Source organism: Rhinolophus ferrumequinum, chromosome 10 (genome assembly GCF_004115265.2).
Source record: "Rhinolophus ferrumequinum isolate MPI-CBG mRhiFer1 chromosome 10, mRhiFer1_v1.p, whole genome shotgun sequence".
In the NCBI taxonomy this organism is placed as follows: domain Eukaryota; kingdom Metazoa; phylum Chordata; class Mammalia; order Chiroptera; family Rhinolophidae; genus Rhinolophus; species Rhinolophus ferrumequinum.
This window is the reverse complement of record NC_046293.1, coordinates 77,899,530-77,924,908: the sequence shown is the minus strand read 5'-3', so window position 1 is coordinate 77,924,908 and position 25,379 is coordinate 77,899,530. Positions and strand designations below refer to the sequence as shown.

The window sequence follows — 25,379 nt, the reverse complement described above, 5'->3', positions numbered from 1 at the left end:
CTCATGTCAGTTGACTGCACTTAGCTAAACTAATTAGAGACAATTTAAACAACATTTAAAATCAGGGTCATTTAGAAGTATTCTAGCACGGAAAACATTTTCACTTACAAACATGGTTTTCATACTATAAAACATAAAAAAATAATAGCTTCTGTTGCTTTTTAATTGGGAAATTGTCATATACAAAATTTTATTGTTCTAGTTGCAGAATATGGAATTTTAAAGCTGTGAGAATTTAGGGTCTCCTTTATGTTTGTTTTTCTTTCTTTACCCTTTTCTCACATGGACACAAAATATATATTTATATATTTACCTAATGATACGTTCTACATAGACAAATCAAACCTGAACGATCTCATCCAAACTCACCAAAACATAAGTGTGAGAGAAATGGGATTTAAATTCGAATCTGGCCTACTCCAAATTTCTTTCCACTATGCCAGGCTGCCTTTTACCTACTAAATTTACAAAGAAGTTGTTAAGTGACTTAACCAAGATCACAGACAAGCTAGGGAAGAGCTAAGCCTAGGCTAGAAATCGATTTCCCAGTCTCTGAACAGTCTCTGAACATCATTACCAATACGACTCTCTCACTGTGTTTAAAAATACAATGATCTCGTACCTCTATAGTTGAAAATTCCAGTTTATTGAGGTCTACACTATGTTATTAAAGTCATTCCCTAGTTAACTGTCACTCTCGTCTATGACATGGCTTTATAGGCTGGAAGCAGAATATAAAACAGAAGAAAGAGAGAAAGAATGATGCAGCAACATTTTTCTTAACAATTTGAGGTCGTATACTTTCCCAATTTTCAATTTTTCCCAATGTGATTTTTTTTCTTTTGCAATTTTTCTCATTCAATCACATTTCCTAGCTAAAGATGCTATAAGTAAAATAATACTAGGCCTTTATTGGGTCCAAGCTGTGAATCTCTTCTAAAAAGAAGAATAGTGAGTCTAATTTACTATTGTAAAGATACTTTTTACATACATACCTATAATCCACACAGATATATATTACTAGATTCAGAAAGTAGTAATTTAGCGCATGCATATACTTATAAATCAGTTATCAATTTATTGCCTCTTAGCAATGAATATCCTTGTCATTACATGTTTTATGATAAAAGAATTCCTTTATGCACTCTTTAAAGTGAGGAAAATGTTAAGCTTTCTCAGTAGAGGGTCCTGGAGGGCACCGCCAGAGGCAGAGGCTTTGCAGTTCGGGGCATAGGTTGGGCTGGGGTTGGCCTTGTGGGTTTGAGGACCGCTCTGATGCAGCCTGCTTGAGACCCATGAGATCCCTCTGCAACCTTGCATCTTCCACCTAGTGATACCTTGTGTGCTGTCCTCTCCACAGGAAGCCAAAGCCTGCCACGCTTGCCCCATGGGGGCAAACACTTGCCGCCTGCCTGTGCTACCGATCGATTGCTCATCACCTGCGCCCCATCCAGCATGCAGAGAGTTGCCTACTCTTTGTCCCATAACTCCTGATGACCTTTAGTCTGGCCAGACCAGGGAACTGCTGTCCTGTGTCTGAACCACACCTTCTCCAGTGAGGTCTGCACCCTTTTCAAGTTTGTTCTTCCTTGGGTTCTCTCACTCAGCCCTTGGGTACCATAGAGGGTTTCCTTATATTTTATAGCTGCTCCTTTAGTATAGATAATAACAGTTAAACTTTCCCTGCCTAACTTACTGTATAGTAGCTATCTCCTGATTGGAACCAGACTGAGACAGCATGTGTTTTAGTAGATTGTAAACTCCATGAAGGCTGGACGTGTACTGGTAGTGCTCAGCACTCTCTCCCCCTTTGAAATGCGCTGGGCCTTCAAGGAGCACTCCATAAATATTTCTGAATGAACACATGACAGAATTGGCTTCGTGTAGGCTGGATCCATGGGAACATGCATCTTATGACTGGGTATCTTGGCTGGAAGGAAGCCCTTACCATTTGGAAAGACTGTACTCTTTAATAACACCGGAATTGTGATCAGATCAGGTGCTCTTCAAAACTTTGGCAGACATTGTTGCATGTCTACCAAATAGTCAATCTTGGACAGTACAGCCTGCCTCTCACTATAGAGCATGAAAATGTAAAATATTCCTTTCCTACCTCTTAGGCAACTAAAGGATGGTCATGTTCATTCATTCATCCATTAATTCATTCATGAAATACACATCAAAGGGCCTACCATATGCCAGGTAGCTGTTCTGGATACTTAGGATACTTCATTTAATTCCTTGCCTTCCTAGAACATACACACTAGCAGAGGGAGAAGCAAATAAACGATAAACATTAAAAAAGAACTACTTGTGGCCAGGAGAATAGGAAATGAAGCCTACTTAGCATTTCTGAGAGTAATTTCCCTCCCTGAGAGGCCAAGTCCTTTTATATTTAATCTTCATATTGATTAAATTCCATATAGGGGGTAATTTATAACATATTACAAACTTTCTTCAATACCTGTAATCATATATTAAAGTAAATTTCATACACACAGTTTGGAGACAAGGCCGTAAAATGTTAATTAATTTTTTCCCTTGTGCTGGACAAGACAATATCCATTGAAAAATAAGATGATATGAATAGATAATATAGGAGAAAAGCAACAATGGCTGATATATTTATTTATTCTCTCAATGTAAGTGCCTTCTATGTGCTAAGCACATGCAGTTCATCTTTGTACTTTATTTTTTTTTTAAAGAAATTCAAATTTATAATAGTGCCTTTTTGCTGCATCTTTATATTAAGATAGAAGCAAACCATTTATGGTGCAGAAAAGTTGGATGGGAGGGAATTGATATCTTTATAGTAGGAATCAGAAGGTCTAGATTAGCGTCTCAGTTCTACAGCTTTCTGCCTCTTTAATGCTGGGCAATTTACACTTATAAAATTAAAATCTAAATCCCATCTATTCCAAAGTAAATCTCAGGCAAGAGCTGGCAAGAAATACCTTTCTGAGCTTTTCTTTTCCCTTTTTGTTTCTTTTCCTCCCCACCCACCCTTTTTAAAATTAAGACTTTATTTTTTTAGAGCAGTTTCAGGTTCACAGCAAAATTGAGTGGGAGATAAAGATTCCCCACACATCTCCTACCCCCACACATGCATAGACGCCCTCATTATCAACATGCCCCAGCAGAGGAACATTTGTTACAACTGATAAACCTAAATTGATGCAACATAATCACCCAAATTCCATAGTCTAAATTATGTAGTTCACTTGGTTTTGTACATTCTATGGGTTTGGAAACATATATAATGAATGACATGCATTCATCATTATGATACCAGAGTATTTTCACTGCCCTAAAAATCCTCTGTGCTCAGTTCTGTTCATTTCCCCTCCCCTCAGCCCCCTGGCAACAACTGCTATTTTTCGTTTCCATAGTTTTGCCTTTTCAAGAATGGCACATAGTTGGAATCATACAGTAAGTAGCCTTTCAGATTGGCTTTTTTTACCTAGTAATATACATTTATTAGTAAGTTTTGTCCACCTTTCATGGCTCGGTAGCTCCTTTCTTTTAAGCACTGAATAATATTCCATTGTCTGAATGGACCACAGATTATTTAGGCATTCACCTACTAACAGACATCATGGTTGCTTCCAAGATTCGGCGATTATGAATAAAACTGCTACTGTGTTTCCCCGAAAATAAGACCTAACTGGAAAATAAGCCCTAGCATGATTTTTCAGGATGAGATTCCCTGAACATAAGCCCTAATGCATATTTTGGAGTAAAAAATAATATAAGATCCGGTCTTAGTTTGGGGGAAACACGGTATAACATCCATGTGCAGGTTTTTGTGTGGACATAAGTTTTCAACTCCTTTTGGTAAATACAACGGAGCATGATTACAAGATCACATGGTAAGAGTATGTTTGGTTTTATAAGAAACGACCAAACTTTCTTCCCAAATGGCTGTACCATTTTGCATTTCCCATCAGCAATGAATAAGAGTTCCTGCTACTCCACTTCCTCGTCAGCCTTTGCTATTTTCAGTGTTCTGGATCTTGGCCATTCTAATAGGTGTGTTGTGGTATTTGGTTTTAATTTGAATTTCCCTTTATAGTAAGTATTTAAGTTGAGTGTGTTGGTCCTTCAGTAATATTCTTATCCTAAATATTGTGGTGGCTATTATTCTAGGTTTTGTGCCTCTCCATCTTTGGATCCAATGGCCTATATAGTGCTTTGCACATTGTAGGCAATAATGGCTATGTATGGTTTAGATAATAACCCACAGATATATTCAACAATAATTTAATAATTGAATAATTCGAGTTTCAGTGAGGGATTATAAGTGCATATTAAATATATATTGTAGTTATGACTACAGTGAGGGTCTAAAAATGCATATTATACAGAAGTTGCCAAAAAATGTATACACATTTTAAGAAAGGAAAAAAATGTATTAATATATACTGATAAAAATGATGAATACAAGTAACGTTTGACTTCTACAATTACAAGAAGTGCTCAAAGTGGTTACCATCAGCGTCCAGACACTTCTGATGATGGGGAACTACTGCTTAGGAAACGTTGACCAAAATGTTAACATCTCTTAAAATGTGTATACATTTTATTTTGCACCCCTGGTATATATAGTAGCTATGACAAATTAGATATCCATACACATATAAGCATGCAAACATACATGAATATACAACACGCTAATAATTCTTGATTTGCGAATTTAAAATTACGTTAATGGAATGTGCTTAGTAAATTTGCAATAAAATTCAATGGTTATCTTTGGGATCTACTTTTGCTTTGGTTACACCGTTAGTCTCTGGAACTGCATATATTATTGTAAACTATTTACTTTGGTAAATAGTTGGTAAACTTTGTACTTTTGATAACCAAAATTAATCTTTTTTGATAAGAGCTATAAAATTATTTTGTCAATATATTGGAAGCATTGTATAATATTAGGACTGACTCAAAATACTGTTCTTCAGCTAATCTTCAGCTTTCTAAAACATTAAGGTATTTTCAGAAATCTTTGTTAGCTACGCATTATCAGTAGTAAACTCCACTCGTACTACTTTACTTTCCAACTTATGTGAAACTAGGCTTTATTTTTAATCCAACCTTATTTTGTACTATTTTAGTATGTGGAACCTCTGGTTCAGGCAGACTGATTCATATATATACATACATATACATACACACGCACACATATGTATATGTGTGTATATATATATATATATATATAGTTGAAGAATATATGTATATTCATATTTTACCCTTTGCCTGTGTTTAGATGACTTTCTTCCACTTCTTTCCTTACTTAAATCCCAAATGTCATTGTAGGTAGAGAAAAGAAGCCTTCCTCACTCACTTCAGCTACGTTAGCTGCTTCACTTCTTTAATATTTTTTTCCAGATTCAGAAAATTCAGAACCATATTAAAAGTACTTATATTTCATAAAAATTTAGACATGCTCAAAGAAGTTGACTTTGGGCTGATTATGCACTATTAAGACTGATTTCTGTATTCTCAATCCCTGGCTAACTTTGAAAATGGAGTATGTCCTGGAAAGTGCAGAGATGGTTTGAAGGAGGCAACTAGAAACCTAACCTAGGTATAGAGTGAGCACTGATCATTCAATAAATGGCTCTTGAATGAATGAATGAACACTATGTAAATTATGTTCTACTGTTACCCACTAAGCTATATATTTTAGTCCTCAGAAGAATAAAAGGCAATATAACACTGGGTTTGGAATAAGAAAAGCTGGGTTCAAGTTGCTGCTTTCCCTTCCTAAGAAATTTGTGCCAAATGCATGTTTAATAAACTCTCTGAGTCTTATTTATATTAGCTGTCAAAGAAAAATAATCGTTATAAATAAGATAATTAAAAGAAATTTGTAAAGCTATAAATTATTTAGCAATAAATTTATTATTATTGTAATGCATCCTTTATTTTAAGTACTAAACGAGAAATTAATTGAGAAAACCAAAACCATTTAAGGAAACCAAATATTTTTTCTAAATATTGTCTAAATGAGGAAATCTCTTGGCATATTCATTTTATAAATGGCAATTTTCAAATAAGAATGTGACCTCTTTCATCTTTCTTTAAACCATAAAATAGATTAGAAAGCTAGGTAGCAGAAGACTTCCTTGGCCTCTTGTGAGAGAGCAGTAAGACCTAAAAGGAAAGGGACAGAAAACTTAGGAAATTCTCTAAGGAAAGACAGTACGTATTGCTTGAGTTGGCTGGCATGCTGAAAGTACACTGTTTCTGATATTATCTGACACACAGAAAAGGAAGATAATCTACCTTGAAGTTGTTTAAAACTATGCAACAGCAACATAAAACAAACAATATAAACAACAAGTACTATTCTTTAATAGTATAAACTACTTACTATATATGTTAGGCAATACATGCTTTACATATATTTTTACTCATTTCTTTCTCATTCAAACTCTATGAGAAAAACATTAGTATTCCCATTTTTCAGATAGTAAACTCATTCTTAGGGGTTTACTAATTCATCCAAGGTTACACGTTGTATGTGGTGGTGGTATTGGGATTTTAAACCTAAGTTTATCTGATTTCAAAGAATACATATTACAAATATTATAGCAACATTGAAAGAGAAATATCTAGAAAAGTTCAAAGGCTGAAAGAGTTTTATAGCTGCAGCCCATAAACTACTCTCTAGATTTGGCTTGCAAGACTGAAAGAAATACTTTAGCTTTAATAAGGTGACAAGTTTTGAGAGACAGACAGAGAAAGCTAGGGGAAAAAGAGCTTTCAAAATACCAAAGCTGTAAGTGGTTGGCACAGGGCCATGGAGGCCTAGGACCCAATGACTTTGAAGGTTAAAAGACTTCTATAAAAAATAGGCTATGCCAAGTTTTTTAGTCAAGCAACTATTAAGAGGAGGTTCCTTATAAGCTGAGCTAGTTAGCCCATGTGCCTAGATTCTAGAGACTTCAATATCTTACCTCATTTGATTCTTCTTTTACATCTGTGTGTAGGTGGCAATTATAAAGAACATTTTTATTATGCACTTATGGGCCAGGTATTGCTCTAAATGCTCTACATTTTATCCTGAAGACAATTCTGCAAGGTAGGTACTTCCATTATTACTATTCTCATTTTAAGAATGAGGAAATTAAATCATGAGTCACATCCAGGCAAATTGATGTCAGAGCCCACACTCTTTACTATTAAGTTATACTAGTGTTATATAGTAAACTGGTAACTACAATAATTAGACAAGTAGCATTCTGTTATTTAAGAAAAAGAAATATTTTTCTAAAGTAACTTGTTGTAAATTGTCACTTAATAAACAGACTTAGAGATCAGTAGTTATTGACAACTAATTAGAATTACAGTGAGAACAACCTTGGTTCAGTTTCTTAGATAATGTGTTAAGAAATGAATTCTATATAATACTTTGCATACTTTAAAAATCTATGATTCAGTATCATATAAGTAAAAGATGAAGCTTGTGTATTTCAGGATAGTTGCTGATTTATTATTTGTTTTAACATTCAGATGATACATTATGAACAGAAACTGATATTCTGTAAAGTCCTAAGACAATTTTTGTTTTGTTTTATTAGGTTTGTTTCTTTTTACCTACACTGCTCCAAAGTGATATCTTATGAGCTTGCAATATGCAATGCTTAAAATGGATATAGTGTTATTCATTATTATGTGTGGCACAGATTGATTCCTTCTGAAATGTAATATATATTTTAAAAATTGAAGTAATTAATACATAATGTTAATAATGCAAAATATATACATATTAAGGTGAATAAATCAAAACTATTTCTTTGTTAACTATATTGATTAGAGTAACCTTTCAGTATCCAGATTCTATAATAGGTAAGGAAATTCAAACACTTTAAGAATTTTAAATCCTGATCAATATATTTAAATTAGACATTTTAAAATTATTATTTCAAAAACAAATTAAAATTTGTCAAAATGAACTTGCACTGATTAATGAATTTAAATGACTGGGACCTAATAATACCAAGTACCTGGATGAAAAGTGTAAGTCAGAGAATCATTTTGAAGTTTTCATTTATCTGGAGAAGTGCCATATGGATCATTGAATTTTTCACATTCAATCAAATATTGACTTTGTATGTATGTAACTATAATATCAATGAACAATAAATCTTTTTCAAGAATAACTTAGTGTTTATAATGAAGTGTAACATAATTTGTTGACTTTTGAGGTTCACTGTACTTTGGGGAAATTAACAAAATATGATATCAAATAAAACATCTTTTTTGCTAATATACCATAGTATTCTAGAAGACATTTGAAAACCCTTGGGGTGTAAGTCAAATGAAAAGTTTGAAAAAAATTAGGCTCTATTACCCCCAGATGCACAAGATATAGATATTTTTAGTGTTTACATTTTTTCAGAGCTAACTGCAATGAACTTCTTATTGAAAACATGATAAAGGTAATAGATGTGTGTGACAGGTTTACAAATGTAAAAAGCCATCATTAATAAATATAAACTGTCATCTATTTAATGGAAGTAGTTTTTTAAAGCATGGTTTTGACAGTATAATACTATTATCTAAAATCTGCTATTTTAAAAATGTTTCCTTTAAAAATTAACTTTACCTACATCTATTAAATCGATGACAAAAATCCAAAACATACCACTTTGATATATAAATCCAACTTTTTACAATTAGCCCAAAAATTCTTTTAGAACTAAATGAGCAAAGAATTCAATGTGATCCATTAGGGGTTGGGGGAGTAGACTATTGAGTCATAGAATATAATTAAAATAAAAACTGATGCTGTTAATTTTAGAAATAATTTAATTTTGTTTATATCAAAAGAAGGCATTTAAGGAAAGAAAAAATTGCAATATACATTTTTTGGGCAGTTCTGGTTGCTGGCATTCTACCCCCTATATGTAAAAGAATGCTTGTTGGCATTAGGTTCCATCAATTCATTTGTGATTTCTAAATTAATTCTGAAGGAAACCACAACTTACTTGAAGATCCCGCTGAGTGTCTGTGTGCCTGATTTTTTTTCTCTCTCTTCACAGACAAAGCACTTCCACTGGTCATGGAAAAAAGGTCTAAATCTGTGTCTTCTCTGCTTACAAGTCGTGCCTGGGAGCAATGGGAGAGAATGTATACAATCATGAAACAAAATATGGCATTTTCTGAATGCAGCTCACATTACCTCAAATAAACAAACAGGCTCTGTCAAACAACCTTCTTCAAAATGATACCACAATCCTTTATTGCTGCCCAGGCAGAACAAATGCACTATGTCAAAGCATTTTTTGCAAATAAGAGACGATTTTAAAATTGAGGTTTGCTATTTGAGTCTGTACAACAAAAGAAAACATTTTAGTACAGTAAGTTTAACGAAAATCAATCTTAAAGGCAACTGATGAAACTACACAGCTTAACATCACTTACTTACCAAGATTATTATTTAATTCTTAATTGAATGTTAGAAATGTCATATTGGATTATTTTCTGCAATGTTTATATTGTACCACTTATCAGCATTATTTTCTCAATAAAATTCCCTGAAATATCTTTCATCCCCCAATTGTATACTACAAAGTCACAAAAGATCTATACCTTCTCATTACAATAATTATTGATATACAAATACTATACATTAAGTCTAACTCGAGGGTAATGCTAAATACATAGAAATTTCAAGATATATTATTTTAAGGACATAAAGATTAGATAATTTATTTCATCTAAAATTACCACTTGATTTTATTACTATTTTGGACTGAACCTAAGATTTGAAATAATTGCTTCTTGCCTGTAAAATATTGTCTTATATAATATCTGATATCATTAAGTAAGGATTTATCAGGATTCAGCCCTGAAGTGGGGGAAAATGCCATAAAGGAAAGCAAAGCAGTCTTAAAGTAGCTGGGTTTAGCCCAAACCAAAGGATGTTTGAAATACTGTGAGAAAGCACTGTCCTTAATTTTTGACATGAGAAAAATTTAAACAGAGCAAAATAAAGCCTTAAAATAATCACTGTTGTTCAAAAGTCAAGCCCATATCATGAGCTAGAAAAACTCATGAAAGCAGAATCTAAAGAGCATCCTTTTTCAAATTCAGATGTTTGCTCTTCTTTACGACCCCCTTCCCACCCTTACATGTATGGATTTCTCATAGTTAAGTAAGCAAGTTTGTTATTGCTGAATTCAGAATAGAAACCATTGTATAACATCAGTCACATTTTCATATACCTCGCTAAGTGACAAATTGCATTGTCCAAAAAAAAAAAAAAAACCTCAATAGAAAATTGCTTAAAATGAAATAAGAACAACCGGCTTCCAATTGTGATTAGTATGAAAAGTGTTATACATTCTTTCTGAATTTTATTTCAATTAGTACACAAGGCTATGTGTTTAATGTTCTCATTAGAATAGCTTCATTAATATTAAGACTTAAAAAAAAAAAAACAGTCAAGAATAAGGGGAAAATACCAAAGCAATACCACAGTTGTGAGACCAGTTACAAAATAAGGAAAAACATATTAAACACATAGGGGACCCGCATTCTGGGTAAGGAGGCTATAACTATAAGCCTCAAGATTTTAAAATCAGGATTTATTTGCTTCAATTCGATGACATAATTTCACATTCTGTCTAAATAGAAAGTAGAAATTCCAAATAAGACAATATCTACGTGTCCAGATCTCCTCCAAATAAAACAATATCTACGTGTCCAGAAATTACTTGTGAATACATGCCTTCCCAAAAATCTTGTTATAATCTAAGCCATTAACATCCAACATATCTTCTTTTTTTTTTACGAAATAGAAAACAATGTCAGTTAGTGTTTGCGTCAGATTAAAACAGGGATTCAAATTTAGAAGTGAAATTTAACAGCAATACACGATTTCACAGTGGTGCCACCTAGCTGCTCAAATGCAAACCAGAAATTTTTAAAGGGTCTAGTCATACATAGGTCCATTAGTGCATCTGACACAGACACCTGTGCATTAATATTCAGATTCTATTTTTGAAAACATTGGCTTTCAAACTGAACATAATTCTTCCTCTTATTGCTAACAAATAGAGACATCATAAAGAAAATACATCTGTTCTTCTATATCATGGAAAATGGATATACTTAAAAACTGAATATAACTGATCATGTTTTTAACACTAATTCTACAAAAACTGTAATATTAGTTCTAAAACACTGTAATATTAAACATTTTGTATAGTTATAACACAAACAGTTTCAAGTTAACGTCAGATAATTTTCTCATGTGCAATTCAACAGTAAATACTTATTAAAGAGTAGTTTTGCAAAATTGTTTTAGGTCTTTATTTTCTGAACAGGTCATATTGGTAGTCCCATCTAACAGGTTTGTAACACTTTTTCTACATATATTCACAATGAAATGAGGAGTATGAATTTTGGAACATGACTTCTAAGCATCTAGATCCTGATTCACATCAAACCCAGGCAACTTAATTAAAAATAGAGAATCTCTCTTTATTGATATTTTTCATAAACAATATTTTATTAAATACTTATTTTTAAATTTTTGTATTTTTAGAAGTTAAGACTAAATGGCACACATAAAAATGAATACCTATTTACTTATCATCCAGATAGTTTTTAAAAAGAGAAATAAAATGTTATACAGTGATGTCCACTCATAAGCTATCTTACAGTATTTCTATATATAGGTATTCAAAAAAAATAGAGTATTTCTAGATATATGAGTGATTTGAAACCATTTTTATTTTTGGTTGCAGAAAGCTGAATTACACAACCCCTCTATTCATAATATATTATCATCATCGCACAAACCCCTTTTTAACAACTTTTAAAATTTAATTTATTACAGTGACAGTGGTTAATAAAATTATATAGGTTGTAAGTGTACAATTCCATAATACATCATCTATATATTGCATTGTGTGTTCACCACCCAAAGTTAAATCTCTTTCCATCATCATATACTTGACCCATCATATACTTGACCCCCTTTCCACTTTTCTACCTCCCTGTCTCCCCCTTTACCCTTTGGTAACCACTAAACTGTGGTCTGTGTCTATCAAACCCCTTTTCTTACATAATAAATCAGAGGCCTTGTTAGTATATAACATGTGTGCATGGAAGGTACTGTAACTGTCTAATAGAGCCATAATTTACATGCAGTGAAAGGCACAGACCTTACACATGTTCAATCATTTAAATTTTTTTTTTATTTTGAAGTAATTGAAAAATCCATAGAAGTTACAAAAATTGGTACTCAAAATTCCCTACATAGGGTCCACCCAGCTTGCCCTTATATGTTATATAACCAAAGTGTGGCTAATAAAACCAGGCAATTGACATCAGTACAATACCATTACTAAAGCAGAGACTCTATTAAAACTTCACCAATTTTCACATGTAGAATTGTTTTGGTTTGTTTATACTAATATGACATTTTATCATATGCATAAAGCATATAACTACCACTGCAATCAGGGTCAGAACTGTCTATCTTCTTAAAGAAACTCCATTGCTCTCCCTTTAGAGTCATACCCTCCCCACAACCTTACCACTGGCAACCATGACTATAATTACATGATTTTGAGAATGTTATGTAAATGATATTATACAGTATGTAACTTTTTGAGATTGTCTTTTGCTCACTCAGCATAATGCTCTTGAGATCCATCAATATCTTTGTATGCATTAAGAGTTTGTTTTTCTTTGTGGCTTTTTATTCATTTTTATTGTATATCCGTTAGTTATATGCACCACTATTTGTTTATCCTTTAATTTTCTAAATGAGATTTGGGTTGCTACCAGTTTTTCGTTATTACAAATAAAAATACTATGAATATTTATATATAGACTTTTGATTAAACATAAGTTCATTTCTGTAGGAATGATGCTTAGTTTCAGAATTGTTGAATCATATGTTAATAATATATTTATAAAAAATTGACACTTTTTTACCCAGGGGTTTTACTGCTCTCAGCAGCAATATATGAGAGACCCAATTGCTTCACATATTCATCTGCACTTGGTATTGGCAGTATTTTATTTTAACCACTGTAATAGGTGTATTGCTGTATTATATAGTGACTGTAACAATTCCCTAAGTGATTTATAATGTTTAAAATCTTTTCATGTGCTACTTTTAATCTGAGTATTCTCTTTGGTAAAGTATCTATTCAAGTCTTTTGCTCATTTCTAGCTATACTGTTCAGTTCAATTATTTATTACAGATAACTACTACGAGGGTTAATTTATGTGTCAACTTGATTGGGCCACAGAGTATCCAGATAGTTGACTGAACTATTTCTAGGTGTGTCTATGAGGGTGTTTTAAGGATATACGTCCATTGTTAGATGTGTATATGTGGGGGAGGGATTGTTTACAAGTGGAGGGGTGGGGTTGGGGGCTGTTATATGACCAGAAGAATAAAAAATAAAAAAGGAGTTACATGACTATACTCATAGGAATGGCAAAAATTAGAAAATTGGGTAATGCAAAGTACTGTCCACGATGTGGAAACACATATGTATAGCTTGTAAAAGTAGAAGCTGGCACAGTCATTCTGAAAAGAAATCTTTCCGTTTGTATTAAAGTAGGTCTTTGTATGTGCTATTACTCTTCAAGCTCATTATTGGAAAGAAAAAAAATATATACATATATAAATACATATGTGTATATACATATACACGTATGCATATATGTATTTATATTTCTGTATTAGCATATATGAATATATTTATAATTATATGTAAAATATATATAAATATATATAAACCCAAGCTAGAAAATTTTATTTAAAAAAACATTCCATTCACCAAAATGTAAAAAATGTGAACTACCTCAGGAAAAATGTTAACATTAAGTTGTGCAAGTCCCCGACAAAGATAACTATAAAACATTGCTTTCAAAAAAAAATCAAAGAGATATACCATATTCATGAGTAGGAAGACTCAAATTGTTAAATGTCAATTCTCCACAAAGGATCTAAAAATTCAATACCGTGTTTCCCCGAAAATAAGACCGGGTCTTACATTAATTTTTGGTCCATTAGGGCTTATTTTCAGGGGATGTCTTATTTTTTCATGTACAACAATCTACATTTATTCAAGTACAGTCATGTCATTTTCTTCTGGAACATTGTCATAACATACTAAATGCTTCTGTTTGGCTGACGAGCTTAACTGGGGCTTATTTTTGGGGTAGATCTTATTTTCAGAGAAACATGGTATACTGCTAAAAAGCTCTTTAGTAGAAAGGAACAAATTTTAAAATGTATATGCAAATGCAACAGATTTAGAATAGTCAGTCAAATCTTGAAAAAGAATGTTAAGATAACTCACATTAACTGATTTCAAGATTTGCTATGAAGCTCCAGTAATCAAGACTGTGTATTATGTGCATAAAGATAGAAAAATAAATCAGTGGAAAAGAACAGAGTCCAGAAAAATACTACACTGGTAAGGTGAATTGATTTTCCTTAAAAGGAAAGAATAATTTTTTTTCAAAAATAGTGTTGGACACATGGATGGACCTAGAGAACATTATGTTAAGTGAAATAAGTCAGACAGAGAAAGATAAGTACCATATGATCTCACTTATTTGTGGAATCTAAAGAAAAGAATAAGTGAATGAACTAATCAGAAACAGTTTTGGAGACAAAGAGGAAAAACTGAGGGTTGCTAGATGGGCAGGAGGGGTGAGGGGTGGGGGGAGGGGGAGGGGATTGGAGGGCAGTCGGTGACCACAGGATGGCCACGGGTTTGAAAATGAATCTGGGGAACGTAATTTGGTGGTTACCAGAGGGTAAGGGGGTTGGGGGGTGGGGGATGAGGGTGAGGGGGATCAAATGTATGGTGATGGAAGGGGAGCTGACTCTGGGTGGTGAACACACAGTGTGATTTATGGATGATGTGATACAGAATTGCACACCTGAAATCTATGTAATTTTACTAACAATTGTCACCCCAATAAATTTAAAAAATAAAATTAAAAAAAAAAATAGTGTTGGACAATTGGATATTTACACAGAAAAAAAATTGAATCTTGACTTCTTCCATCATACTTAAAGCTGAATTTGACAAGAATTATGGGCCCAAATATAAAAGGTAAAATTAGAAAACTTCTCAAAGAAAAGATAGTAAGATATTTTCATAGAAATGGGTGTAGGCAAAGATTTCTTGGAACACAAAAATCATAAATCAAAAAATATATAAATTGTACTTCATCAAATTTAAAAGCATTTGCACTTAGAAAGATACCATTCAGAAAATGAAATGAAAAGTCAAACCATATCCTCGAAGAGAAAAATTCATATTCTGTCTCTCTTTCTCTCGCTCTTGCTCTCTAATAGTAAAAGATTTTTTCCCCAGAATGACTGTACCAGCTTCTATTTTCACCAGCCCTACACATATGTTTCCACATTGTTGACAGTACTTTGCATTACCCAGTTTTTAAATTTTTACCATTCAGATGAGTACAGTCATGTAATTTCTTACTTTTAATTTTTATTCTTCTGGTCATATAACTGAGCATTTTCTTCATATTCATTTATGCATTTGGGCATCATCTGTGCGAACTGTCTATGTAAATTGGGCTACCTGACTTTATATTATTCACTTGCAGTAGACTTCTCATATTTAGATATTAAGCTATTGCTAGTTTTAGGCACTGGAAATAGTTTTCCACAAAATCCTTCATTGGAAGGAATATTTAACATAGTCAATCAATTTTTTTTTGCAGTATAATTTATACTATTTGTATCTTTTTAAAGAAATCTTTCTTTGCTGCTAAGTTGCAAAGATATTCTTTTTTATTTGATCAGTTTTATTGCTTTACCTTTCACATTTGAGTCTTCAAACCTTCTGAAGTCCATTTGACTATTGTAAAAGGTGTATGTGGTCTACAGAAAGCCCTGATTGTTTGTAATGTTAGCTTACTGAATGGTATTTACTAAGCAATCTGACCTTTCCTACCTTTATCAGATATTACATTCCAATATTGTTATAGGTCTGCTCCTGAACTCACTATTCACTTCCATTAGTCTTTTATCCATGCCTGTGCCAGCACCATAAAGCTTACTTTAGCTTTGTACTAAGTCTTTATATTCTGTGACACCAGTTGCTCTTCATTTTCAAAGTTGACTTCTATAATATTGGGTTTTTATTCATCAACACACATTTTAGAATGAAATATTTCAAGTGAAAAATCTAAAAAAATCAGCTGTACTTTTGTTTCAAATTGCTTTTAATTTAAAGATTTAGGCATAATTGACCCACTTTATATACTTAGTTGTTGCATCCATGAATGAAAAACTTACTGAGTACAGTGATTATTATGGTATCACACTCAGATAACTTTTAGCAACTGAGTCAGATTCCTCCAGCTACTGAGAAAATTGAAGCCTGGTGGCTCTCAGCTGAATCAGAGGTGCCTTGCCTAAGTCACACCCTCTCCTCAGGCAATGCAGGACCATGAAATCCTGGTCCAATTGCCTCAAGACGGAACGACTCAAAAGGGCCTTCCCACCACCAGATCTCACTACTTCTGCTGCAACTCTATGGCAGTTCACATTTTCTCTCTGTTCAATCCTGCTACCTTCATCGCTCGAAGTACTTGTTCCTGAAATCCTTCCACAATACATGTCCTGCACTCAAATATCAAAATCTCAGAGTATGTTTCCTGGGGAACTTGAAATTGTAGGAAAATCTGGGAGTTTTGGGGGATAAGTTTAATCAGCAAGTTCAGTTGTCTAGATCAATGACGCACTTTCTGATATATATTTGGAAATAAGCAAAATGATAAGTTTTTTTTTTCATTTTTCTCATTCCTGTCAGTTACACATTATGCTTTGATCTTGTTTGGAAGACAGAGATGTTATCAAAAGCCAGCATTTAAATGTTTAATTGTTTTATTCTGTCCCCACTCTTGAAAGTTAGTGAAGTGGGTGATATTTATATTTATCCCTAATATTAAGAAATAGCTTCACTGTTATTTGGTATGCATTATTTCTGATATGATGTCAGCTGTTAACTTAATTATTGCTCTTTTATAGATAATCTTTCAATTCACTAATTCTCTCTTTATGGTATCCACTCCAGAGTTTATTTCAATGATGATATTTTTTTATTTCCAGAATTTACAACAGACTCATTTGTATAGTCCACCTGTCCTTTAATTAACATTGGATTAATTGTTTTACAATTTACTGTCCTTTTATTATGGATGTTATTCTTATGTCTTGGAGGATCTTATAGTATAGGCACTTGAAGGTTTTTCTTTCTTCTTTGTTATGGCCTGGTCCCAACTGTGCCAGTTCCCCAGCACAAGTAGGGTGCTTTCATTCTGCAACACTGCAAGATTTCTACTCTGGGCCATTGGTTAGCCCAGCATCCTTTTGGCACATGTCCTTGCTTGATCCTTTCCCCTGTCTACACACACACACAAATCTGTGTCTATGTTCCACTACCATTTACCTTGTTTTGTGTTCAGCATTATTTCTTCAATAGGAAAAAAAGCATCCATCATTGATATGAATTTGTCATGTATTTGCATGGAATATAATATAGTGTATGTGAAAGAAGGGGATTAATGTCAGAGCATTAATCTCATACAAGCATTTTGATTAATAATGTACCTGATATATTTCCATTCATTTAAAGAAGTACATTCAATGTAATACTACTTCTTTGCCCTGGCATTACTTGGCACTTTTATATTCTGCATTTTTACTCTAAAGTGGACTCTCAAAAATATGTGAGAAAGTATGAGTAATAGGTATGGTGTTAACAGACTGAAGTGCCAATTTTCCTATGGTAATCTCCATGCCACTCTGCCAGAGGGGTCTTGATTACAATGCAAGAAAATATTTACAGAGTGATTGTTTCCAATCTATATTCTATAAATATTTTCATAAACAGATTAATTTTAGCTACTGCCCTAATTTTGCTCCTCTTTCAGGAAGACTCCTTAAGTGATTTGTTCATGAGAATGATGAATGTAAGTGTCCTGGATAACATAATACTAGTTTCTGTTAGAAAGTGCATTATCTTTTTATACTAAATTCTATATGGAAAGCTAAATTATAATTGGTTTTCTTGGTGAATGTAGAATTTGAGAAGGAATAATAGTCGGTTGATATAAATGGAAGGTGTCAGAAAGTTAGGATTATTTGATGCATCCATTCTCACCTGCCAAGGAAGCCACACACTTGTGTCACTGGCCAAGGTACCCTCTTCTCTGGAAATTTCAGGAAGCACACTGAAAATTTCCTGTTTTTTGGGCTCCATTTCTCTAGACTTCATATTGGCCATTCTTCTTCTGTTAAGATAGTCTTCCTTCTAATAGCATATAGTACAATTGATTTTAGAAATGCACATATAGTTATACGGTCTACAGCCTATACTCTAGTCACCATGTATAGAAATTGTTTTTTCCCTAAAGCTCTGATAATTTACACTTTACTATTTCGAGTAATTGAGTTCAACGTACTTGTTATTATGTTTATCTGGTTTTATTTTCTAAGCTGTGAGGGTACTTTGCTCTTTCACTCAAATATTCTACTCTTTGAAAATACTCAGAAAAGTAATTTCATCATGCAATTTCCCATCCAATTTTATTTTAAATACTGTAACTAATATCTTAAAATCTGCCATGGAGAAATATTTTAATGTAATATCATATTTTAAAATTATATTACAAATGGAGAAAACATTATTTTAATATATAGAATTTTGATATTATCCCAAATATACCGTTGTGATATTTTCATAATTTACACTAATTTATTAACATATTTTAAAGTACCCTTTATTGAGTACAGGTATCTACAACATTTTTTTGTAACTTTAAACACATTTCTTACCACAAGCTGAACTCTTCCACCATTAAGTACATCTGGATCTAACTCAGGCAAGAAATGATTGCTGCAGAGTTACAGAAATAAAAATCATATTACTATATAAATTTAGAGGAAGAATATGAAAGAAATGCTCAATGAAAAGTTTGGGAGAAATCAGTAATTTATGAAATGGGAATAATAGTTTTCTTAAATTAGGTTACTTGCAAAGATATATACAAATTTACATCTTTCCATAGTCATTTTTAAATTCAATTTGACATAAAATTTAAATTCCTAAATAATACTGTAATGCTACTCTTTTTTGCCAATTATAAACGCATACAATAAACAAAAATGTGAAAGTACCAATGATAGCTAATAAATTATTAAAAAACAAATGTTTTATTTACATTTACTTATATACCTTACTTGTCTTATGAGAAAGGCAAAGTTTCCTATTTTTAAAATAGTTTTAGTGTGTTTAATACATTATACTAATGCTCATAATTAACTTGTTTAAAACAAGAACATTAACGTTTGATTTTTCAACAACTTCCATTCTTGAAAACAGTATTTCTTAAAATATTGTTACCTATTCCTTTATATATTATAGTTTCAAAAGAGAAAATCCATAAACAATTGCCTGTTGCATTATATATTTAAATATAACTTATTTAGGAGTAAGGGATTTTGTTAAAATGTAAGCATGTCTAAACTACATCCTGAAAATATTTTGCTTTTATTTTTCACATTATCTATACTAATGTTTAAAAATCTCTGAACCAAACCTCATATACCTGATTAATACAGATGGTAAGTTATGGGTTATATTATATTTATTTATAGTCCTAGGAATTTCATCTTATGAATTACACTAAATTGATCAATACAACATAAAATAAATTATGCTTGTATTAATCAGAATACTTAGTAAAATAAAAAAAATCTCAAATGTTGACTGCTTTATTCCCATTGTCTCTGCTCAAAATGAAATAGGATATTAACAATTCAGAATAAAATGTTGTTTTAATTTCACTTTCATTCTTCACTTTCTTTTCCATAGTTTTAAATGTATTAATTACATTGATAAAATTGATGACATACGAAGGTTTCACTCCATGTATATCATAAAAAAGGTTTCCCTTTTTATATATTTTAACTTGCTGTTAAATTAAGTTCTAACCCTCATAATTTTAGGATTTTATTTGTTTGTTACTCATTTACTTAGTAATTACTCACAATGCCTGGAAACATTTCCAAAGCGTCATCTACATTTAGATTCAATATCGGTTTATATACTTAACAAATGCTGAAAATAGCACAGTTTTTACTTTTCTGTAGATATATGCAGCTTAAATGAAAGTCTTGAAACTTATGTCAAAAAATTATCTCTTGGCTTTTATTTCCTTGAAACTGTTTCGGTGGTTACGCACAGTTTGCTTTATATTACATTTTATTGGCTGATTTTCGTTCCCTCAAAATCCATGTGTTGAAGTCCTGACCCTCAATACATTTAAAGAGAGGGTCTGAAAAGAGGTAATTAAGGTAAAATGAGGTCGTATGGGTGGGCCGTAATCCATGACTAGTGTCCTTAAAAGAAGAGGAGATTAGAACACAGACAACACCGATGGAGGGAGGATCACGTGAGGACGCAGGAAGAAGGTGGAGACAGCAAGCCAAGGAGAGAGACCTTCAAAGAAACCAAACTTGCTGACTCCGTGATCTGGGATTTATAACCTCCAGAACTGCGAGAAAATAAATCTCTGCTAATCTCTAAACCACCAATCTGTGGTAGCCCTAGCAAACATAGCAGCCCTAGCAAACTAATACATATGTTAATGTAACTAAAATTAATTCACCTTATTTGTTTCTAAATAAAACATTTAATATCCTCAACTTTGTGAGCTCACTTCTATTCTGTGAGATAGATATTATCATGTCACTATAAAGGAGAGGAAACTGAGTATTGAGACATCATTAAAAATTAGGTACATGACTGGTAAAGTGGCAGCATCGGAACTGAATTCTAATTTTGACTGGCAAATATAAATAACAAAAACAACACAAAATAAAATACAACCCGCAATACATGTGATATTTATAAACAGTTAATGAATACCACGCATTTTACTTTACAAAGTAGAATCATTTGTGCAGTTCATCTGTTGTTTTTAAGCCTTACTGAAACAGAGTTCTCAAACATTTCAGGGTAAAAAATATAAAGAGCGATTACAACTATTCTATAAGAGTCCTTTTTATAACCTGGCATCCTGGTGTATTGGCCTTTGGCTATAAAGTCATATTTGTTTTAGCACAATTAACCTAGGTTTCACTTTTCAAGATGTGTTTACAATACAAAAATCTAATTTAAAGGAAATGACCTCACCATTCTATATTTCTGGAACTAGTTGTTTCATGAACTGCAACCTGTGTGTGAAGCCATTGGTATGTATATTCTTGATTCCTTTCTAATTTTTCATGTGACATGGTATCCTTGTGGATAAATTCTTCTTCCTTACCTGGGAACAAAATATAGAAAGTTTATTTGTTATTTAAAGGCATCAAATTTTGTCCATGCGGTTTAGTCTAGGCTAACAATTTTATCCCCAAAAAGGAAAAAAAAAAATAGGACTCAGTCATGCGAGCTAAATCATCTGTAAGAAAATGTCAGTCACTTACAGATTAAGTATTTTTCCTGCTTAAGTCAAACACACCTATTTTGAAAATAAAGGAAAAGTTTTAATGCAGCCAATATTTTGTAAGTTGTTCTTTGTTTTTATAATTAGAAAATTGAAAGAATTATTTTTGGTAGCTGGTAGAATTCTTGTATAAAAAGAATATCTGTCCACTATGGTATCTTTTTGGGCTTATTTTAAAGCCCAAGTTATCCATATGTCGAATTTATAAATTATATTGAGAGCATTTGAAATGGAATTTTAATTTTATATAAAACTAAGCTTGGTTTGTATAAAATAATATAATATTTTAAGCTAGAAATACAATGTACATCAGGGTTAGGGAACCTGTCCTTATGCCATACCAAGTATTTCAAAGATGGGGAGTGCGGAGCATAACAATAAAGATATTTATGGAAAATATGCGAGAGGAAATTATATAATGTAAGAATACAAGGTAACAAACCTAAGAGAAAAAAAGAAAAACATAATCCTTATATTTAAATGTAAAATGTACTATATATATATATATATATATATATATATATATATATATATATATTTGTATGTAAAAAAAAAAAGTCTGCTACATCCATGTCATGCATACACTGAACACCTGTTGTTTTAGAAACTTCCTCCATGGACTTGATCTTTTAAACTGCTTCTTTTTTGGTGCCATCACCATGTTTAGGGACTTACTAGCTTTATAGGTTTGATTGACCATACACCAGAGAAAGGTACCTCTTGAAAATTAACTCATGGTAATCAAACAAGAATGCAATAATTTAAACCCTGATATTTAAAATGTCAATTTATTAATTTGAACTATTATTTCACCTTTTTTCTTTTTAAGTAGAGAGTCACCTTATATTTACGAGTTGTTTGGAAGACAAATTAAACATGGTGTAAAACCTATTTTGAATGCTTGATGCATGTGCACAAACACTCACACATAGGTATATATATACAGAGGGTGCCAAAAACATGTATACACATTTTAAGAAAGAAAAAAACTGTATTAAAATTGTAATACTCAATATATATTGATAACAAAAGATGAATACAAGTGTATACATTTTTTGGCATCCCCAGTATATTACACATTATATATAGAGGGTGCATATCTATATCTATATCTATATCTATATCTATATCTATATCTATATATACACACGTATATATGTATATATACACACACACATTTTAAGAGATGTTAACACTTGGGTCAACATTGCTCAAGCAGTAGTTTGCCATAATCAGAAATGTCTGGACGCTGATGGTAACCACTTTGGGCACCTCTTGTAATTGCAGAAGTCAAACATGATTTGTATTCATCTTTTGTTATTAGTATATATTGATACAGTTTTTTTCCTTTCTTAAAATGTGCATACATTTTTTGGCCATATATATATATATGTAATATAAGCATGTATGTGTGTGTGTGTGTATATATATATGTATATATATATGCTTAACATTTGTCATTCTGAGTATGTTGATACATTTATTATGTCTTTGTTTTTTGCCCTTAAAAGTTGCTGTTATAGTTGGTGAAAAGACTCTAGTTTTCATATTGGAGTCAGTTTTTAGGAAAGCTAAAAATCAGAATGTTTATTTCTCTAACTTTATGTGATTTAGTAAAATTAACTTTCTGTTACTTCTCGTGGCACCGTATGTTTCTAAAATGACCACACCTTTTGCATCCTGAGCTTAAGCCAACCCATCCATAGTTGGGATGTAGGAGGAACAGTTACTTCACATGCAAGAGCTGATGATTGAAGCCTTGAGCAGACACCATTTTGATAAGTGGCCTTATAGATAAATGGCCTTTTATACTTATAGAGAGTAAAAAAGAGACTCAAACAGAGGAAAGATTTGGAGCTGCTGCACCCAGTTCCTGCAGAGAATTAAATCTTTTCTCCAGCAGAGTTCAAGCCTTTTATCTGCTTTCTTGATTGACCAGACCAGATGTTGGACCCATGAGTGCAGTGACAGAAAACAGTGAGGACTCAGTGACCCTGATAATCAACAGAGCCCACAGCAGCTGTGGTGACATGTGCAAAGGTACCTTTCTTATCTTTCAAAATGGAATAGGCACCCCTCCTCTTAAGCCCTATTCCCGCAACTGTGTTTTGAATCCTATGCATTCCATATAATTTAGGATCTCTTGCCATCAATATTTTATTTTTTTCTGTATTTCCAGGCCCTCTCAAAAATGGCTTTACACCTTCCCCTCTAGCTATTCTTTTTTCTCTTCTCCCCTAATTAGATAACGTTCTTGACAAAACCCAGTCTCTGTTGACTTATTACCATTCATACCCATTGCAACATGTCTTCTTCCCTACACCATTTCACTGGAATTGTCCAACCAAGATCACTAATACTGCTAAATCTTTGGGACTGTTTGAAGTTCTTATCTTTCTGACTTATCTTACTGACTTAATATTATACACTGTTGTCCATCCCTTCCTTCTTAAAAGGCTTATTCTTTTGGGGTTTTTTTCATTACAGTCTCCATGCTTTACTCTGACCTTTTGTCTAACCCTCAGTCTCCTTCACAGCTCCTCTTCCCTTGCCATCCTTTCGAATTTAGGTATTCCTCTCTGGGGTTCTATTCTGGACTAACCTTATTTTTAGGCTATCCTCTTTCTGTAAGAGAATATTCATTCAAGTTTTTAAATCACTTTCCTTATATAGTTCTGAAACGTATCCACCCGTAGCCTCTCCACTTAAGTATCCCACAGATAACTTAAATCAACTATGCAAAAAGGCTAAACTGATGTATTATCCCACCTTTTCCAAGTTCCAATCATGCTACCACCATCATCGGCGTACAACTCAAGAACCAGAGTGCTGTGCTGAACTGGCATTTTTCCTCACCTTCCACTTGCATATTTTACCTCCTACTTTTTTTCCCCCAACCTGTCAACCTGTATTCCCATTGCCACTATTTTAATTCAGGCTACCATCATCTCTTCTGAATTACTCTAATAACCTCTCACTCACTGGTCTTTTTGCTTCTGCTCTTGCTCCTACGTATATTATCTCCACACGGCACATGGTCTTGCTAAAGAACACATCTAATTATGTTACTTGATAGGTTAAACTCCTGGTTCTCCACTGCTTTTTGGATAAAGTTAAAAATTTTTTACATAGCACACAGGCCCTGCATATACCTTCACACACATCTGTTAGGTTCTTGCTTCAATCACCCAGGTATATTGTAATTATTCAAAATAATCTCTTTTTCCTATAGAACATATGCTTGGGATTATCCAGTTTACCAGTGATGTTCTTGCTTCAGGTCTTCAAGTCTCAGTTTAGAAATTAAATTCTTTGGATAAGCCAACACTGATCTTCCAACACTGCATTGCTCATTCAAATTAGGTATTAATAAAAGATATTCTCAAAGGATGCTATAGAGACCCCATGATAGCAACTATTACATTATATTTTATTTTCCTATTCATGTATCTGTTTTGCCTATTAGAATATAGGCTATTTAAGTGGTACATAGTAGGATGGTGCTCAACAAAAATTAGTGAAATAAAGGGATAATTGTCATAGTCAATTAATGTTCTCTAAGTGCCCTGAGAAATGTAGAGCTAGAATTTAGATTTTTAGCATATAGACAAGCCTGTGCTTTGCGGAGGATAAAGATATCTAAACATGATTAACTTAATTATTATAATACAAACAGCCCCAAAAGTCTCAATTAGATTGGAATAAAAATTGACAACCAAAGGTAGCAAATTAAAAAACAAAAACAAACAAAAAACTACTCTGCTATGTAAGGCTACTTTATAAAATGTTCACAATGTACACAATCCTAGAGAAAAGCAGTTCAGCTTTATAAGAAGTGCACCAAA

The 25,379-nt window shown here is 32.6% G+C and overlaps 1 protein-coding gene across 2 annotated transcripts in view; it reads right to left on the bottom strand.

Annotated features, from left to right (window-relative positions):
• LRRIQ1 (leucine rich repeats and IQ motif containing 1) overlaps nucleotides 1–25,379 on the bottom strand; it is a 185,824-nt gene that overhangs the window by 12,274 nt on the left and 148,171 nt on the right. Inside the window, exons 24-27 of one of the 2 annotated variants that reach the window (XM_033117564.1) lie at nucleotides 21,222–21,354; nucleotides 18,860–18,920; nucleotides 18,186–18,335; nucleotides 8,994–9,114 (exon numbers count right to left, since the gene is read on the bottom strand). In XM_033117564.1, coding sequence (XP_032973455.1) covers nucleotides 8,994–9,114; nucleotides 18,186–18,335; nucleotides 18,860–18,920; nucleotides 21,222–21,354 — 465 coding nt within the window. Of the gene's footprint in view, nucleotides 1–8,961; nucleotides 9,115–18,185; nucleotides 18,336–18,859; nucleotides 18,921–21,221; nucleotides 21,355–25,379 lie in introns of those variants that run through there. The other variant, XM_033117565.1, reaches the window with a different exon arrangement.